The 21261-nt window shown below is 44.4% G+C and overlaps 1 protein-coding gene across 1 annotated transcript in view; it reads right to left on the bottom strand.

Annotated features, from left to right (window-relative positions):
• LRRC27 (leucine rich repeat containing 27) overlaps positions 1-18096 on the bottom strand; it is a 31800-nt gene extending 13704 nt beyond the window's left edge. The window contains 4 exon segments of the mRNA XM_054207598.1: positions 5081-5233; positions 14364-14422; positions 17447-17577; positions 17884-18096. Of these exon segments, the coding sequence (XP_054063573.1) occupies positions 5081-5233; positions 14364-14422; positions 17447-17577; positions 17884-18096 (556 nt within the window).
• Between the last annotated feature and the right edge of the window lie 3165 nt (positions 18097-21261).

Genomic DNA, 21261 nt, shown 5'->3' with positions numbered 1-21261 from the left:
ACTGTGGGAACAACAGAGGTGGGCACGAAAGTGGAAAATCCCAGCTTTGTACTGGGATCGCGACTTTGAGGAAAAAAATAGAGTGGACATGAAGACTCACGTAATGCATGTGCATGCGAGGACTGAGTTAAGGCTGTATGTAACCCTAACTCTCTCACTTCATTCTTCTGCAGCATTTACAGCTTGCCAATGTATATTTGGGTATAAATAAGTATTACATGAACTGTGTATGACTGAATTAAAGCTGGAGTTCTCTGCATGAGGAATAGGAGTTAAAAAGATGTTCCATTTATCAGAGGAAGTAAAAAGGCAAAGCAAACAGATACATAACCATTAACATACTACAAGTGCCCAAATGCAATCTGTGAGCCAAAACAGGAAAGATCTTTTAACACAACCACTTTAAATATGTAATGGAACGTAATGACGACAACCAGGGCACCAATGGAAGCTTTAGCACACCTCGCATTTAATCCCAACTGGCATCTCAGATTAAACGAATTTAGCATTATCTCAAATTACACCTTTATAGGTATTAATCCTCACATACAACTGAATTTACTCAGTGATCTTCCATATTTACATGCGGATGACTGATCCCAGGGTATATCTACGCTGCACCAAGGTGACTGTTAGACACTGCTGACCATGGTTTGTGTGCGTGAGCTCTCGGGGCATCCGCAGCAGTGCCACGCTCAGCAATAGTTGACCACCGCAGAATTCACCCGCCTTTTGGGGTAGGTCCGTACCCTAGGCCTTCTGCTGCCCAACCGATAACCACAACAACTGCATATAGCCCAGCTCACCTCTGACCGGGGCTGAGAGATCGCAAGATACACAAGGGCTTGGTTCTACAGGCTCAGGAGGTACCCCGAATCCTAGAGAAGGAACACACTGGCTTTCATCTCCCTCTCTTCTTGCGTTTCTGAGAAGCAGCATTATTCCAAGGTACATTCTGTTACCCTCTCTGCATGCAGTATGTATATACTACTTCTTACACACTGCTCCCATCCAACGGGAACAGATGGGCCATGTGGGAGGGAGCAAAAACTCTTGCATGTTACAGAAGGTTCCCAAACTTCATGTGCATGCCCACAGATTCCAAATATTAAAGTCCATGGGATTATTTTTCTTTAAATATACCACTATCTAAACTAACATTAAACATGCTAACATAATTAAGTTACGATGCTGTTCCAGAGCATAATTTATAGTTGTTCTGTCATTCTCATCTATTGGGTTTGAATTCAGTAGAAGGTGATCCCATATTCTTATGCAGACAAGAATCAGCAGAAAAAATGCTTTTGATTTGCTATATTGAAGAATACTAACCAAATCTCAAAAAATTCAAGATTGTGTACCGTTGAACAGGAGTTAAAAACCAAAACAAGTAACTAGAGTGTTTCAAGTATATTAGGTGTTTATTTTGAAAGGAAGCATGTAACATACGCCTAAGGGAACTTGGAAAAACAGCTCTAATAGTCCACTTTACCATACAAACCCACCGCTGTCAGACACGACTCTGCTAATTCCCAAACAAAACTCGCATACATACTAACTTGAAGAGCGATCGGCTGAAATGAATTCTAAGTTGCTACTGCTGAGTATAGAAAGCGATCTCTGAAAAATAATACTGGTTCACCTCACACAGATAAAAAGATAAAAAGCAGACAGCCTGTCTTCATAGCCTGCACAGCTTTAAAAACAAAATCAAGAAAAGCTGTTTCAGCTGCTGACGCTGCACTCGTGTTGGGAGCTCAGCACACAGAGAAACTTGGCCAGATGTCCCCAGGACAGAGACTTGCTTCTGCTCAGGGGTTTTACTTCTGTAGCATACAAAGACATGCTTTTGTTGCTACTCTGAATTTTTTATATTAGGTAACAACTAAAAATGCTCAAAGATAAATTAATTTCCTAATTGTATAGGGGAGAATTCCTATCAATAAGCACAGTAAGAAGGGGTGGGTAACTCTCCTGCATAGAAGTTTTGCTTCGGTTTTGCTCACTAAAACCCCACTTCAATGCTAGAGAAAGCTTCGTGGAACTGGACTGAAGCATTCCAATGTACTGCAACCGTGATAAAGATTTGTTACCAAACACTTTGAACGTCTACAAAAGGCATAATTTTGAATATCCAAGAGCCACATTAGTTCCATTGAAAATTATGGGCAAATGTTTGACATTTTATACCCACTCCCAAGTGTTTTTCCTGTTTTGATTCTAAACCTTATTGTGCTGTTGATGGAAATATCCAGCAAACACCTACACTTGGCATTAGGCCCACCTCCAGAAAAACAAACATCAGCTGCAACTACATTAAACACAAATGAAACCAGGAGCTTTTTTCCCTTTCATGTTCATACTCTTGGTAAACAAACGTAGCACGATGCACCAGTAAACATGAGCAACTCTGCAGAACGTACAGCAAAAAAATAAGTTAAATGAGCAGTGTATATTCCTATATTAAAATGCTAGTATTTAACAAAAAAACCCCACAACAAATCCAAAACAGTTAACAAAGCTCACCCACTTCCACAGGCCATTGATTACTTTCTAGAAGAGGACATCTCTGACATTGCCGTAACATTTAGCAATGGTCTGTGCTGACTCCTGTAGCATGGGCAATTCTGGGAGATAGAGAACTTTGGGGTTCTAGCTCTATCATTGTGACTACATTAAAAATTAAGCTAGGACTGGACTTCTGAAACAGTAAAAAACATTTAAAAGAGCAATCTTGCATCTTGAAAGATCTACTTCAATATATCCCTGGTTTCCTTCCTGGAAGACATTTTCAAGATGATGCATTTACACCAATTGTGAAGCGACATGGCCTGAGGCGGGCGCCTCAGTCAGCTTCCTTCTTGACCTACAATAGCTCTCATGCGGCACGATCCTTGCTTGAGGAGGTATCAAAATGAGCGTGAAGCTAACAAACCATGTCTGAAACAAGCCTTGATTTAGATATTCTGAGAAAACGACTTCACTTGCCAACCCAATGAGCTACTGAACTTCCCTAATACATCACGTGAATCTGGCTGCAGATTGCTTAGAAAGAAGTTCTCTCACAAGTGTAAAAGCCAAGCTAGGAGGGTAACCCAGAGGGGGCCTTAGTCTATAACTTCACTCGAGATCCTGATGACTGAACATGTTAAGTAAGCAGATTTTGACATATTGTGCATGCTAAAATAAATGTCCACCAACATGGAAAAAATGATCTAAATGTTAAGCACTAGTAATGCAGATGAAACTTGTCTCTAGAGAAAAATGCACTGCTCGCTCTCAAGTCATGCTAAAATGTGGTGAAATTTGGAGGTAAATGGTGGTAATCAAGCAACACTACTAGGATAAAATCGGTCTCAAAACAAGAACTATAAACAAGGTCTTAAAACATGAAGACAATACTCGTGTTCATGGTTCCCTTTAATGACATCATATGTGGAACTGACAATAAAAAAAATGTAGTCACTGTCTTTACATCACTATTTTGACTTCATTTTCAGCATCGTGGTATTTCGAGTTGATATTTTTATATTTCAGTGTATTGCTTAGCATTTTAAGTGGCTCATCCATACTCTGAATTTACTGCAGTCCCTTTAATGATACCACATTTTAACACCCCTAATTCCACTCTGATACTAATGGTATCCACAGTAATTAGCCTTCATTAAAGGAAAGCTTAAGTCCGAGGAGCGTTCTTCTGTGGGAATATGCCCAGTATTTCTATTATTAATGACTTCTGGAACCTATCAGACCATAAATAATGCAAATGATGTTGCATCTTTTCCTCTCTGCTGACAACTTCTTAATTTTACCCTCCTAATGTAAATTTATAACTGCAATACTGTGTGGAAAAAAGGAGAAAGTGTGATAAAAGAGCAAATTGTGCTTGTCTTTGAAGAATGTGAGCTGAAACACAATATGAAAACACAGAAAGCACTATCAGGCTTCTGGCATGCAGATGAACAATGTGAAGCAGCTTGTGAAAATTAGTTATGGTGTATTTATAGCGCACGACATTTTTAAGAAGTAGGTGTGTGCTTCAGATTGTATACAAATTTGGTAATTACATCCCCACCTTCCTTATGACACACAGGCAGACAACGCAACTTCCCCCATGCCTGTTCTCATGTTCCTCTTGCCTCCTGCCAGAGCCCGAGCGGAGCAGCGAACCGGAGCGAGCAGAGAGCTGGTTCTGGGATGTGCCCGCAGGTGCTGCCCAGCCCCGCTCCCACCTCCACACCCTCCTGCCCGCCGGCCGGGGGAGGCCGCAGACAGGCGCTGCACGCGCCGAGGGGAGGCCGACATCTGACAGCCTTCAGTGGCCCCCAGCGCCTGGCACGGCCCCACTGCCCCACTGCAGCACCAGCAACTTGGTCTGCTCTGCCCACCAGGCCTCTGCCCGTGTCACGGAGGCAATCGACTAGTGTGACTTTTGGGGTTCGTCACCCCTGGGAGGCTGTCACTAGCCTCCTCAGTGTCTGCAGCAGCCTACGTGTCTGAACCAGACTATGGCCTGAAACCAGAAGCTACACTGAACCATCCGTCATTTATCGGCTCCACCTTTTTTCTGAAAGCCAGGTACTGCATTTCCATTTTTTTTACACAGTCATCTGCTAATTAAGTGTCCTCTTTCATCTCCCTAATATGTCCATTTCCCCTGTATTCCCTACAAATGTGCAGTTATCCTCTCGACTACTCTGAGTGCCTGCGTGCACACTAGCCATTCTTCACCTTAATGAAACGGCCCAACCTTCTGCTTCTGTTCGTGCTGCTCCTCTGCTGATTCTGAACAACAGACTCTGCTGAAACTTCATCTTCTGTTCGTCTAACCGCATCACACGTACTTAAAATTTCCTTTTATACAAATAAAACCTCTTCTTCTCCGCTTTAAGATCCACGGTTTGATTTTTTTTATCACAAAATTGAAGCACAACATCACTTATTCTAGCCAGCAATATCCCATTCAGATGCAAAGATGGACGACACCCACTAGCGAAAGAGCCCACAAGGAAAGATCCCTTGGTTCCCACTTTTGCAAAGCAAACCGCAGTAAACGCACACCAATACCTCTCCAACATACCTGGCATGGCTGGCTCCATACAGGGTAGTCTTCCATTCCCAGAATCCCGAAGAAAGCACAGGATGGATTTTAATCCCTTTTGTATGACATCTTTAGGTGGAAATTCAAGGGGACAGTGTCTCAGATTCAAGGCTGTCAACGAAGTTAAGTTTCCTGTGAAAATGACAGAATTTAGCAAACACAGAACGACAGAACAGCCCAGGCTGGAAGGGACCTCGAAAGCTCATCAGGCCCAACCTTTCCACGTTTGAAAGCTGGGTGAGTTTTCAGATACACAGAGCAGTTGAGTCCAACTGAATGACTGGTATTAACTGTGTTTCTGATTTCTATGGTAATTACCATTATTACATGTGCAGATACTATATACTACCTTAAATTATCTATGTGGCCAAGTCTAGAGATTTTTACCTTGCTGGTTTTAGAGCTACAAATAACTGATAGTGTTTGTTTCATGAAAGGGGCAAAGCGGTTTTGGCAGAAGATAAACCCCTTGCGTTCTAACACTCCTCACCGAGGGGGGAGGCCAGGTGCGGTAGGTTTAAATTCTGAGTGATGCCCAATCCAGCACTATCAGTCCAGTCACGTTTAATATTTATTAAACTATTATGATTTGGATACACTAATAGTGGACTGCACCTTCAGTCTAGTCGTGCTCATGAACTAGCATGGCCACTCTCCAGTCTTTGGTCGCGCTCAGTGAGAAACCGAAACGACCAGCTACTGAAACAGTGCAGTTTATTTAAACAACAGGTATGTAGGTTCTTAGGATTGCCGGTGATAAATACACTGTCTGCAAAGCACGTGCAAATGGAAGTATTGTGACACATACAAAACGCCCGACAAAGTTATAAACGATACAGCCTGGCTATAAATGTAGGAAAGAGATTCTCTAGAGAAATTTCTAAGTTTCCCGAGAAAGTACTCGGTATGATCTAAGTCTTACCCAAAGATCTAAGTCTTACCCCCCCGCTATGGGGGGGAAGAAAGGCTCAGCCCGTCGACTGATCCCAGAAATCAGTGATGGAGTTCTTCGCGATGGTGTCTTCCCCGGGTATCCCCCCTCTCTCGGGCTATTTTTATACTATTTGTTATCTTCAAGGTGGAGTTTGAGTGACTTTAGTCATACATACGTTTATTATGATTGGTGTAAAATTCTCTCGCTTCACAATTAAAGGTATAGTTTACGAGAAATTCAGGGCACAGACTCAAGATGGAGTGGTCGCACCTTGGAGGCAGGTAGCCTTCAGGATGGAGGTGTGTTTTGGTATTATAATGACATTATAATGAGCAAAGTTCGCACAAAGGACAGCATTTCATCAAACTTTGACAAAATGTTGGCTCCGAGTATCGAGCGGGCAGCTAATTGGCAGCTTATCTGTTTCATGGTATCATCCCATTCCCGTATCTGCTATACATCATAAGGTAAAGCCACGGAATAATGGCATCCCGCCCCGTACCTCATGTAGCTTCACAAGTGTTGTATTGTGAACAAGTGTTGTATTGTTGTATTGTGAACCACAGGTGTTGTATTCTTCATGCCAGCTGCGGCTATTTTCTACCTCAGAAGCCTCTTGATTTTATACTTTTCCTTAATGTGTGAACAATGCTGTACTTTTGTATTTTTAGCCAATTTAGTAATTATTCCACAGTGTTACATATGCATAGTACTACTAATAGCGTAATTCCTAAGATTATTACCGAATTCCTGATGGGCTATATGTCTCTTCTCAAATCTCAGGCTATTCTGGGCAGACAGACTGAGTCACATTGAAATGTTTGCTTTCTTCTTGAAAGTAACTCCTGAGAATGTTAAAGCCGCTGCTTTGCTGTGCTTCACTAAGGCCACCTGCAGACCAAGGCTCTTGTGAAAAAGTACTTCAGAGTTGACACCCAGTTCCAGAGTTTGGCCCAGATGTATACAGAGCCAAACATGTATTTTATCACTTCACATACTTCTCATTGAAATGCAAAAAACTCATCTCTTCCGCCAAGAACTCCCGCCTTTTCCCGGCAGGGGACCCATCGTTGAACTGAGCCAGCGCTGTAGCATCATCTGGCGTGTACTCTGCCCCGGGTATCTTCTGTTTTGGTTTCTGACATGTTTCACATGAATTTGTATAAAACAGATCCTGTCATTCTTCTTGTCAGTGCTTGCATGCTTTTTCTTCTTTTACCTTTTTTGCCCGTATATTCTCCTGTTGCTTAACAGCTTTGCAATCTTTTAATGTTTTTTATCTCCTATTTTTAAAATTTTTAATTATTTAATTTCTCTAAGCAAATTGTTCCCCCCGTTCAAGATCAGTCCAGACAAAACGAACTTCCTTACGACAGCTCAGCCGACCAGTACAACCCCCTCACTGCTGTTCTTATGCTTTTACCCATAAATGAATGGAATTTGCGGTGTTGATAAATCAGGTTTTTGACCAACATTTTTTTCATATGAAAGGAAAGGAATTAAAGATTTTGAAGTTTTCCTTCTCTCCTTGCTAGCGCATTGTTCTAATTTTTTACTTCTGAAATTAGCGAGCCCATATTGCTTCTCTCTCCCACCCTCGCCACTAGCTATTCTTGCCCAAGGAACAAAGGGCCACCATCTCTTGGCGACCAACAAGGGAGGGACATAAATCTTCAGCCTCCCGGGGGTTAATGGGTTCGTGTGTCTCGCAGACCTGCCGCAGCCTCCTGCTCATCTCCTCCGCAGAAGCATGTGCGGCACAGGTTACACACGTGCAGAGGAGCTGACGGCCAGGGTGGCAGTCATCTGTCATGTTCTGCTTACTGTCTGGCGAAATGGGAACAAAGTGCAAAATATGCACAATCTATTTCAGGAATCCGATTTATACTGATTATTTATATTTATAAATATTTATAAATCACATTTCACAGAAATAAAATAAAATTAGCAATTTTCCCTTCCTAACTAGATTTCCGGAATTAAATAATACTTTCAGTCTGTTTTGATTCAAACAAAACCACAACAGTTGAAAGCTGCTAAATCTTTCAAAACATAGATGTACCAAGTCTCTAAAAGAAAGGCGATGTATTTTGTCCTGACATTTATTTTAGATCGACATATGGTTTAAAACAATGCATTCAGGAAGAGCAGCATTTAAGACAGCACAGACAATCTCAATCTAGTCAGTCAGAATATATTTCTCATGTTGTATTACTGGAGTCAGACTTTAATAAAATCTCCACACTTTAGATCTTCACAGCTCCACTATGCAGTCTAATCTGCCTCACTTGCTACAGGCTGACTGCTTAACATTCTGTGTCTACCTCCTTTATTCATTACAGTATAAAATAATGTATTTGCTCTTTTAAAATGTTTTTGTAAAACCTTACTTGCAGAAATGACAAATACATCACTAACAGCACAGCTATTTGATTTTAAATTACCAGTAATTAAAGCTGAAAGGAATGTTACAAAACAAATTTTACAATGTTATTAACAACTCCATTTGACATTACTTCTCTAGAAATGTCAACTACAGCAACACTGACAGAGTACACTTAAAAAGACGAAATAAAAGCCAGGAGGAGAGCCACTGCAGGCAGCGAGCAGCTGCAGGAGGTACCAGTGGTCTGCGGGAGCTGGGGAGCACCGAGGCCATCATTGCTCCAAGCACCGCCACGGGGCAACCACCGCGTCCTTTGGGGTCCCTTCTCTTCGAAGAGAGAGTGGAGACCCCGGAGCAAATGAATTCTCCACAGCAGGGGGACAGTACGTACAACCTGCTGCATGAGAAACCATACCACAGCTACACAGAGATCTACCGCGACACCCTGTTACCGCCAGGGAATGCAGATTTGTCCCAGTTTCACTGAAATGGAGAACAAATGCACCTAAAACTTATTTCTTTTCAACTAACATTCTGATTTTTCATTATCTGTTTTTTTGATCAGCCACAGGGTAAGAGCTGACTGGTAGCTTAGCGGTAGTGTGAGAAAAATTGAGTTTTACCCTCCTAACAGCAACAAAGTTACTTACTTGAGAGCTAAGGAAAATTCAGCTCAAATCTCAAAAAACACTCAAAACTTATATTTTTTCCCCCACAGACCACACCTAGAATTAGAACTCTCAAATTTTAATCAGAACTATTCCTTTGAAGTCTGCTAAAGTTGAACTCAGACTGAGAAGCAAGGAAAATCAGAACTGTCTGAATCATTATTCCACAATCGCACTCAAATTGCAACGGCTAATCTAAACCTGCCCCGCTCTAGTTTAAACCATTGCCCCTTGTTTAAAACCATGGCCCTGTTGGTTTGCTGTAAGTGAAGTTTAAGAGGGAACAACGCGGAATCAGCCTGCCAGCCTGGTACCACAGGTCACGGGAAACACCCCGGGGCAGACAAACTGCCACACAGAAAACAAAGCACAAAGGAAGAACTACTGGACTACAAACTAAAAATACAACCGGCCAGCAGTGCTGTATACGTAATTATGCTACAGAGTAACAGAAGTACACGAAATTGAAAATCCGTGTTTATTGCAGAGCTAAACACACTGTTGTGCAATTATTGCTGTTAGTTTTGTGAAGAAGCATAACCACAGAGCTCAGATATGAGTGTGTGCCTGTCACGCGAGCGAGCATTCCCAGTGCTCAGAACAATCCCATTGACTGCTGACAATGTGGCATTGATGATAAGGCATGCCGAGGTTTGGAGGTTTAGCAAATTGTCTGTATTCTAACAATCTAAAACCAAAAGTTTGCCAAGTGAGCTACAATTACCAGAATGCCTTTTCATACAGTCATGATTCACAAATTAGAAAATTAGTTCAAATAATCATAAAATATAAATGCAGAAACAAAGAGCTACATTATTAACGGGAAGAAATGGCTTTGAAAATGCACCTTGTAAAGAACTATTTGGGAATATAATCAGATTTAAAATAGTTTCATATTAAGAAATTGAACCTATTTTTAAACAGAAATGATCAAAATGAATCACACAGATGACTTCAGCACTGCAAAAATGAAATCAGTTTTTTATCTTGCTGAAAACCACTGAGGTTTGAAGAAGATTTGAATGCAGTGGGGGAGTTACCCCGGACACGCAGCTCCAGCTCATGCTGCGTGATGCGGCAGTGAGCGCTGACGGCACTCGCACGCCTGGGAGGATGGCAAACTGGCACTCTACCTTCCAGCAGCCATTTCAAAAAATTTTAAAATGAAATTTTAAACTGCGTCACCTACTGAGATTCTTCATTCTTTAGTATTTGCTCCTAAATGATTCTAAAGCACACTTAGGTAGATGCAGCAATAAAATTATTTTGCTCCTGTGCAATGCTTTCTTCAGTAGGCTTGAAGAGTTTTATAACAGTATCATCATCCCCATTTTACAGCAGAGGAAACGGAGGCCCGGGCTGTCCGAGGACTTACCCAAAGCCAGGTAACTCTCCTGACTTCTCCAGCAGCCACTGGCAGCCCTGGAAACAGAAGGCACGTATCCCAAGTTCCCCACAACACTGCCCAACCAGCACACAGTACATTGGACTTTGAGATCATTTTTTGAAACATGTTGGCTGGCAACTAATTTTTCATCTTTGAAAATGAAATTTAGAACACATGATAATTCTACACAAATCATGTGAACCAGTATCAACGGTCTAGGAACAGCCCCAGGTGAATAACTGTTTTGTTACCATTCAGACTCCTACTTCCCTTCCAAAGATTTTTCATTCATTGAACAAGTAGCTTTTAACAAAACAAACCAAAAAAGAGTTCAATGAATGAAGACAAACATTGTAAGTTCATTCCAGATCTAGGTTAAAAAAACACCCAAGAAATGAAGACTAACAGCTGAGATAGAGTTATCACAGATCATCCTCCAAACTCACCTCAGTTTACATTACAGGCTTTTTGTTTGGTATTGATGATACTAGCATCATAAAACTGGTATTCTGCTTACTACGAAAAGAGAGGACCAAGAATCACGGAACAGACACTGCAGGACGGTAGCTCACATCAGAGTTAGTGCTGACACTGTCAGCATCAGCTCCTACTCTGTTTCTTGATATAGGTGGTTATGATGGCAAGTGTACCGACAAGAGAGCAATAGGGAAGGGTAGGAGTAAGAGTGGGCTGGGAATTAGCTCATGAAACATGATTTTGTCAGAAAAAGCTGTCTTGTCAAAACATGAGTGTTTTGTACAAATATACTAGATTTTGACAACGCCTCACAATGTCACAGCACAATTCCCAGGTTTCCTCCCAGCTTACCAGGTGGACTGCTTGGCATTCTGCTCAGGTCCCACGAGCAGAGAAGCCTGTGAGGCACTGCCTGGGACACGCAGGGGCCCTGGAAGTCCTGACAAGCACCACTCCACCGCAGGGAAACGATGAGCCTTTAGTCACCTGGATTAATGCAATCCTTGCAAAACATCTACCATCCCCTAGCTAAGGTTCAAATCACTGTGCCGGTCCCAGTCTCACTTTGCCCACTACATAAGCAGTCAAGTCCGAAGCAGCTCAGCTGCTGCGGGGCAGAGGGAGGCACGGTTCTGCACATCATGTGTATGTATGTACACATGCACACACATACGTATCTGTATATATTATCTCATGGCAATTGTAGTATATATGACTACTGGGTGGCACTGCCATGGACATACGGGCTCTGCCAACAGAACAGATCATCCGAAGTAAGGCATATGGTAGGACAGCATCACCCCAGCACAACAATTGTGCCAGCCTTATCCAGGATCCTTGCAACTGTTAAAAATACTGAAGTGGATGTGTGCAAGCGATTAAGGCAAATGATGCTGAAAGTCTTGCTAGCAGAGCTGGCAGAGCGGGCCAGGCTGGCTTGGGCCACCCCTGCTCAGTGAGGGTATCACTGCACACTCGCTAATGAGCACACACCCCCCCCCAGCTCCGGGCAGCCTGGCTGCAGCCAGCCTCTACAAATACCTCCAGCCATCTGTCATCACCGCGCTGCTGCCCAACACGACCTGCCCTGCAGAGCCTGCAGCGCTCTTTTCCAATTGCTGTGGCTTGAACAAAACCTCCAACACAGGAGGAACGCTGGCATCCATTTTTTTGATGCCTATCATCCACATAGCCAGGAGAACTGGATAAATGTCACATACAGTAGGAATTCCCTTATCTCAATACCAATCTGGGAAACCTGTATCAAAGTATTACAGTAGAAGAGAGGCCTGATCCATGATCTGTCCAGAAAACAGCATTGCATGAACCAAGTTTTACTGCAGAAAGGCCAGCATACCACTGGCCCATTCTACTTTGAGACACAAGGATGTTCAAATCAGTAAGTAGTTGTGGGTTTTTTTTAAACCACCACTTTTTTTTTTTTTAAGTCACCACTTTTTTTTAAGTCACCACTCAGCTCAGGGTAGAAAAGCAGAGTTATTCCAGGAACAGGCTGCCTCATGTGAAGCAGGAAAGGATCAGCTGACGCCCTCTGTCCTTCCCCTGCCTGGACTACTAGCCATTCCTCTCCAGCAGCCAGATGGGCAACAGCAGGGCTGCAGAGGTCACCGAGTCCAGCTACACTTTGAGGCCACTTCCCTGCACTCATATGCTTTGATCCCCTGTTCAAAGTTCTCTTTCAATAAATGTCCTAGGAGAGAGACTCCACAAGAATAAGCCCTGCTTCAGGACGCAACTAAAGCTAACTAACACAGCAGAGCTGGTAACGCGGGTGAATTGCGCCTGCGTCAACAGCGTCTGAACCGCAAGGGTCAGTCGGTTTTTTCTTCCCTATGGATGTATGACTCCACCACCAGGTCAGCCAGCGCCCAGCACGCCTGCACTCTCTGGCACACTGGCTGTGAATGACTTCAGCACAGAGCTTGGAAAGGCCAGAGGGCATTCTGGCCTGTCCCACAAGGATGAGCTGGCCCGAAGCCCGTGGGTAGCAGGCCTGAAGAAAGCAGGGCCCTGGAGAGCTGAAGAGTGCCGGGTCTGCGCAGAAGACCTGTCCAGGGAAGAGACCTGTCCGAACTGCCCCAGAGTAACTGCCAGGTGGAAAGCAAGACTCAGCATCGCATGGCAGAGGGCTAGAATGGCTGCGATGCAAGGGTGTTTACCGCTGTGCCTGCTTCTTTCTTAATGCATTGCCCAAGGAGCAGGAGCGACCACACTTGCACAGCATTCAGTATGAATAGCAAAGCTTTGTTAAAGTAACAGCAAACCTAACAGTGTTTGGGAACCTCAGACTACAACTGCATCACTAAATGGTGACCTTGCTCCTCGAGATGCATGTCTGCCTGCACCAGCCAGGCCTCTCCAGCCTATTCTGGCCCATGGCCTGGAAATGACGACGCTGCAGAGTTCTGCATGCCGCCAACACCCACTTTGGGACCAAACCTGTGTAACTGTATAGGAACAGGTCATTTTGTGCCAACTGGCCTCAGTAACGGGGGACATTCCTGGCCACATTTTCTTTACTAGCAGAGATGTCACCTGAGGGACAGAGGCAGGTAAGCTACTTTATTGTGTAGACAGTCCTGGAAAGTGAAAACGAATATAATGAAGTCCAATGAAGCACAGGAGCCAGCATGTTTACCATCAGCAGCTGCAAAAACGTATGCCAAAGTACAGTCCGAACACCAGCTATGTAAGCAGAAGGATGTTAGGCCTGACTGTGTGGCCATCTTCAGTTCAAGCCATTTGTTTTGGTGACACAACTCCAGCTGAGTTTTGGAGGTTAGTCTCCCAGAACCACAGCAAGGAGCCTGAAAGCTCAGACAACATCAGCAAGGGATAATAAAAACCCCAACATTTATGCTCCGAGGACCCCAAGAGTCTCAACGGACCATCCCAGGAATCCATACAACCTCCTGTATCCCTTAGGAATATTCGATTTGGAATTATTTGTTATTTCAAAGTAGTAACTGCTAATGCAAAAAGAGTTATTAAAATGAAGCTACAAACTGTAAAGGCAACCTTGAGTGTAAAAAGCTGCTGAGAAGTTCTCAGCTCTCATCACGTTTAGTTGTTTATGTCTGACTCTGCAGATGCCTGAGATGTTTTTTACTTCAGCCTTACTCAGAGAAACAACATCGAACATTTCTGACTAGAACATCACAGACATTTTAATAAAATTTTCCCCTCTTATCAATGAAGGCAAGCATTATAAATAACATAAGTCATTTTCCCCCCTCTCATAGCACACAGTAAATTAAAAATTAAATTCATGGTAAATTAAAACCATTCTTTAGATAAATATAGAAGTACTTTAAAGTCTAACCACAGAATTAAACACTAAGAGCCAAAAAATGTCTGTGATATCTTCAAAAAAAGCAGTGAGTACTTACCAAGCTCTGCGGGTAGCTCTTTTATAGGATTCCTTTCTAAAAGCAGAGTTTTCAATTGCCTTTTCAATAAAACAGAAGAGAGTAGTAACTCTAAGAGCAAAGTTCATGTAATTAAATAGAAACACAGAAATATTTTTCCACAGTAGTTTTTTTTCTTGCTTTCATCTCCTATTACAGAAAGGACGCCACAAGGCAAATCCACACTTCTCCATCGCTAACGTCAGTGCTGGAAAATAACACACCTCAAAGCTTGCTGGTATGACAGTCCGAAGTTTGCACTTATACCCATTTTATTACATACTACTTCAACATTTAGTATTTGATCTTTCTTTGCAAAGCCTGCTTATCACTTTAAAGTCTGATACTGACTGTTCCAATTATAAACACATCATTTTCAGTTGTTTATAGTTTTGCTGAGCTTCAACTGTTTGGGTTGTTGAGTGCGTTCCTCAGGCTAAATTTGAGCTAAAACTGCTCAGCCATTTTAGATAATGAGATTAGAAAGAAATATGCCCTATTTGTATTTAATTTCATCAACTTCTTTTTTTAAAAAATGTCTTGTATTCCTATTCTTGGAAGCAGCCTAGAAGCTTGGCATGGGTTACATGCAACATTTATGGCATTTATGTCACATACAAGATAATATTGTTTTGATATATCTGAAAATCTGCTAACATTTAGACAAATCCTAAGCTTCTGAAAAAATGTCAGTATGCCTGCACTCAGAAAACAATCGGTATTGTTTAGCAAGTAAAATGCCCAGAGTTGCTGTATATACTGTGGTTTGGAGCGTCTCTGATGGGAGCCTCTGGGCTACTGCACGTTTAGGACACAGACACATCCTCCAGATGCAGGGAAACGGTCTCTTTTTCCCCCTGTAGCACACAGCCGCTGACCCCCAGGCAGCTATGGAACGGAGACTAGACAGAAACCATACGTTACCTGCTTCCTAACTTTTGACTGCTTCATTTTGCCATTTTAATAGCATTCTTTTAAATAGCTTTTACTATCCAGCAACATATCAGATCAAATGATACTCTATAGGCAAGGTGTTGTCCGTATCATAAGTGAAAAAATATCCTAACAGAAAAGTTAATGTGTTTTTATTTACTAGTGTTGCAGTCTGACTTGTTTACTGTTAAAATTCAAGAAAACAAACAGGAAGAAAGCTTGGTAGTTTCTGTCATAATATTTCTTTACCTCTAGGAAAGAAAAACAAACCAAACACATTGGCAGCTGCTCAACACCGGATTAACATTTGTGGCAATATTTTAAGACATTTCAATTCAGTCAAAAAAAATGAAAGCACCGTATTCACTTCTGCATTATTGAAGCAGACTACTGAATTAGTTTAAAGCAAAAACAAAGTGAAAGAGACAGGAGATTCCAGGCTCCGAAACCCAAATTCCTCTGCAGTTTGAAGCACCCTGGTAAGCTGGGGCGGTGCTGCTGCCCCCGAACCACTTGTGGCCCTGTGCAGGGAGAGCTGGGGCCATGTGCCCAGTGCCACAGCAAACGCTCGCTCCTGCCAGCTCCTGCCTGGATGCGGCCTCTGCGGCAGCAATGATGTGGAACATGGCCTCAGCTCATCCCTGCCCAGCCATACGTCCGGATCTCACAGGGATTTCCAGAGAGAAAAGTGTCAGAGTGGTACCTCCCCTCCCTGCACCGGGAGCTAGACACCATTTCCAGAACTGAGGCAACATTTCTGTTTGATCTGGAGAAACTCTAATCGGAATATCTGTTAAAATCAGTGAAAAGATTCAATCGATCGGGCCCCAGACTAGCACAATATTTCAATGAGTCTCTGCTTTTGATGAAAACTACGCTTTTGGCTGCTTCTAGAAAAGGATACCCAGAGAATGTCAAAACACCTTAAAATACAGCTTATGCTCCAACATGGAATAAAAATAAAATGCAACTAAGTAATAATCAGTGAATATTTCTACATAATACATGTAGGGACTAATGACTGACACGTTATTTTCGAGGAAGATGCACTCAGAGAATGTCTTAGTCTCAAAGGACTTCAACCACTCATACGATGATGATCATATAATTTACAAGCCATACTAAAATACTATCAGTCCTGTCCAATTTATAAATAATTTATGAAGGATGTATTTGAAAGATTTGAAAACATGACTGAACTCAACATTTTTCAGATATTTTTAGAAGCATAATCCTCATTTACTGTATTTTTCTAATCACAAGTTGAGTATATAATGATTCATAAACAAGTGATCTTAAAATACCTTTAAGGACCTTGTTTCAATCACAAGATGCCATAAAATTGTTTGGTTTTTCTTATTTTGGAAAATTCTGTAGCACGTACTGTTCAAGGGTTGCCTCTTTTTCCTCCTAACTCAACTCTTGACAGAAAGGTTTCTTTTAGAACCACAACTGCAAGCAAACTGTCCTGTGCCAGTCTTTTTTTTCCTTCCAGCAACAAAACCATTTCTTTGCTCCTGTTAATTACCACACATCGTGATTTGTGGTCTCCTACTTCTGGAGCGAGAAGCAAGGAATTGTCCAAGGACATTAAAAAAAACCAACCTGGTGAGAAGTTAGTTTTGGTGATCATGGCAAATGCACTTCTCAGGGTCACGGTGTACTTTCTTCCTTGCACACTCCATCTGTATCAGTGACGGCCAACTAATCCTTCCAACAGTCAATACCATGTCAGCCAACTATCAAACACAGATGAACGGGTAACCTTCTTTAGCTAAACTGTCCTCCATTGTCACTTTGGAGTGACATAAGGTTTGTAACTGTGGGTCCCTGTTTTCACCTCACCCACAGTCAATAAAGCAGAAACGGTGCAAAACCTATGTGAAAAGACTACCAGGTCTTGCATTTCCAAAGTTAAAAGAGTTTAGAAATTCACTATGTAATATTAATTGGACCTTTCAGTTCATCTGAGTTTTAGTAAACCAAATTAAGCTTATTTGCCACTCTCCTGCACTGAGGTCAACGCCAAACAAAAACATATAAAAGTCTGACTGTTACAATGAAATTACAGTAAGGCAAATAGAAGACAAATACAATTCTTATTAAATTATCTGTATGACCAATGATCTTACCTGTGGTAACCGATTCCAGGGGGAAGAGCTTTAATCTTGTTATACCGGAGATCCAGCCAAACAAGATGTGGCAGCTTTTGAAATAAATCCTCGGGAATCATTGATATGACATTTCCTTCCAGATGAAAGTACTAAGAAAGAAAAACATAAACACGTTTTAAATTCAGAAAGAGAGGGGCCGTTCCTTAGCAAGCAAAATGTTGAATGTGAAAACTGTAAACTACTCTACATTGTTGTGGAAAGAACACTGTTAAAGGGGACTAAAGGATACACAACTCAATGAAATTACACACGGACTTTTCCTCAAAAAATAGGGATTAAAGATCATAGCTAAGTATCTGTAGCCTTCCACTCATCTGACAAAGCAACTAGCCCTTGACTCCTCTGTGCTATACTTAAGCCAAGGGTATCAGAACTACTCACAACAATTTACTCACCTTTATGTTGGGCAGTCTATATATTTCCTCCGTAAGATGCTTAATATTTTTTCTGCTGACATCAAGAGTACTTGAAGATGCCGACAGACACTCTTCAACAGCTTTCCTGATCTCTTTTGATGAATTAGAACCAGACAAATTTCTCTTTTTGAGATGTTCATCTCCGAAATTATCACCACTGCTGTTAAGCTCTCTAGAATAGCCGTCATCCATTTGTCAGCAAGCCTGGAACACTGACTCAGTAATTCAAATTGATCAGCTGAAGGCAAGTCATGAGCTGAGAAAAACAACAATGTATTCTGGAAAGAGAACAAAGCAAGTTTCTGAAAAGAAATTCTTTGCTGTGAGGGTGGTGAGCCCCTGGCCCAGGTTGCCCAGAGCAGCTGTGGCTGCCCCATCCCTGGAGGGGTTCAAGGCCAGGTTGGACGGGGCTTGGGGCAACCTGGGCTGGTGGGAGGTGTCCCTGCCCAGGGCAGGGGGTGGCACTGGGTGGCCTTTAAGGTCCCTTCCAACTCTAACATTCTACGATTCTATGAATTTGCAGATTATCCCCATTGCTATGTGTTCTTTGTATGATAGAATAGAATCATAGAATCATTTAGGTTGGAAAAGCCCCTTGGGATCATCAAGTCCAACCATCAACCCCACTCTACAAAGTTCTCCCCTACACCATATCCCCTAACACCACGTCTAAATGACTCTTAAACACATTCAGGGATGGCGACTGCACCACCTCCCTGGGCAGCCTATTCCAGTGTCTAGCCACTCTTTCTGTGGAGAACTTTTTCCTAATGTCCAGTCTAAACCTCCCCGTTGCAGCTTGAAGCCATTCCCTCTTGTTCTATTGCTAATTACCTGTGAGAAGAGACCAGCACCAACCTCTCTACAGTGTCCTTTCAAGTAGTTGTAGAGAGTGAGGAGGTCTCCCCTCAGCCTCCTCTTCCTCAAACTAAACAGTCCCAGCTCCTTCCATCGCTCCTCATAAGATTTATTCCCCAGGCCCTTCACCAGCTTCGTTGCCCTCCTCTGCACTCGCTCCAGCACCTCGATATCTCCCTTGTATTGAGGTGCCCAAAACTGGACACAATACTCAAGGTGTGGCCTCACCAGTGCTGAGTACAGGGGGACAATCACCTCCCTGCTTCTGCTGGTCACACCATTTCTAATACAAGCCAGGATGGCATTGGTCCTCTTGGCCACCTGGGCACACTGCTGGCTCATGTTCAGGCGCTTGTCAATTAGAAGCCCCAGGTCCTTTTCTGCGAGGCAGCTCTCCAGCCACACTGCCCCAAGCCTGTAGCGCTGCATGGGGTTGTTGTAGCCCAAGTGCAGGACCCGGCACTTGGCCTTGTTAAAGCTCATTCCGTTAGCATTGGCCTGTTGATCCAATCTATCCAAGTCTCTCTGTAGAACCTCCCTATCCTCATGCAGATCAACACTCCCACTTAACTTGGTGTCATCTGCAAACTTGCTGATGATACACTCTATGTCCTTATCAAGGTCATCAATAAAGATGTTAAACAGAAATGGTCCCAACACTGAGCCCTGAGGGACACCACTTGTGACTGGTTGTCAGCTGGATTTAACTCCATTGACCACCACTCTTTGGGACCGTCCATCCAGCCAGTGCTTGATCCAGCAGATCGTATGCTCATCCAGGCCATGAGCCGCCAGTTTTTCCATGAGAATTCTATGGGGAACAGTGTCAAATGCTTTTCGAAAGTCTAGATACAAACCAGTCAAATTGTTCTTTATGTGTATACTTATAATAATAATTTATCATAATACATATTTAAAGGTATAGTAAATTAGAAAATTGCCCATTGGCCCTCGTGGCTACTTTCCCCACGTACCACGTCATAAGTAGGACATACATATATCACAGAATCTTCAGAGTTGTGATATATGCAGTAAACAATCTCCCTTCTGACAGCACACTGTCCTGCCAAGTCTCCTGGCTACCCTCCGGGACTGGCCTCATCGATACCTCTGCCTCCCCTTTCTACTAGCCCTTATTCGGGCACCCCACCTGAGTGCGGTGCCAGGCTGGAGGCAGGGAGCGTGGCGAGGCCCTCAGCGAGGCTTTGGGCGCTTTCCCTGCTCACCTCGAAGGACACGGGTCCCACGAGGGACTCGGCTGCTTCAGGCTGAGGCACGGGCCTGCCCAGGTGTCGTGGCTGCTCGGCCTCCTGTCCCCAGCGCTGGGCACAGGCCCACAGGCACTTGCCCCTCATGGCGCTGGCTGCGGGGACATGACGGCTGCCCCATCACCCAGCGCACTCACAGTTCCTCCACCCGCGCCCACCGCTGCTCGAGGGAGGGTCCCCCTGGCCCTCCCCACCCAACAGCCAGCGTTGGGCTCCATCCATGCTACCAACCAACACAAAGAAAAGTTGCGGTCTTTGTTGCAGTCTTTGTAATTTCTACTGATTGTGGCGGGTCCTAACAAGGTGCTTAGGTTTTACCTGCAGGCCCGGGTTCTGCCTACCCCCCCACACCGCTCGCTCCGCTGAACCGGCTCCCCAGGCCGGAGCGGCCGCGGGCCCTCACCCAGGCGTGTCCCGGCCGTGGCAGCCCCGCGGAGGCGGCTCCTCCAGGCGAGGGTGGCCGCAGGCTCCGCGATGCCCGCCGCGGCCCCCGTCACAGTCCGCCGAGGCCGGCTCCGCTCCGCCGCGCGCAGAAGAGCGGCAATCGGTTGGAGACGCCGCTCGGCCGCCGCCGCCGCCGCACCGGGCCCGCGTCTCCGCGGTAACGGCCCGCTGCCGCCCGCGGTCGCCCCCCGCTGCCAGCGCCGGCTACGGGCACAGCGGCCGCCGACGGCAGGTCTCCTCCGCCTGAGGGCGCCCGGTGCCAGACGCCCCAGCCGGCGGGTGAATGGGGCCGGGAGGTCCCGGGAAGGTGCCACTGCGGCGGGCTGGGAGGGCCCGCACGGGAATGGGAACTCGCCCGACCGGCGGGGCAGCGAAGGGCGGCAAGTATTGCCCGTCCAAACGGTCCAAGGCCCACTTGGTCATTTTCCAGTGACCAGAAATACCAGCGTTCTTCAAGCACCTGCCCAGGCCTTGTGGGTCCTCACAACCCATCGTCAGCTGGGTTCGGTGCTGGCCTTCATCTCCCCCTGGCTAGGCCAGCCTCTCCAGCACAGCGCTCCTCCGCTCCTCTCACAGGCTGCTTTCAGAACATTTTTTTCCTCTGTTTCCCATTATTACAACTTAATTTGTTTGTCTTCCAGGGCCAACATCCACCGTATCCCCACCTCGATGAAGCAGTTGTGCTGACAGGCCTTCCTCTTCGGGAGGTCAGAGGGAGTGGAGGAGGAGGCTCGGACAGACCCTCTCGGACACCCAGCCCCAGCGGGGGCCGGCCGGGCTGCGGCAC

This window comes from Rissa tridactyla, chromosome 6, assembly GCF_028500815.1.
Source record: "Rissa tridactyla isolate bRisTri1 chromosome 6, bRisTri1.patW.cur.20221130, whole genome shotgun sequence".
NCBI classification, from domain to species: Eukaryota; Metazoa; Chordata; class Aves; order Charadriiformes; family Laridae; genus Rissa; species Rissa tridactyla.
This window is presented reverse-complemented; position numbering and strand designations above follow the sequence as displayed.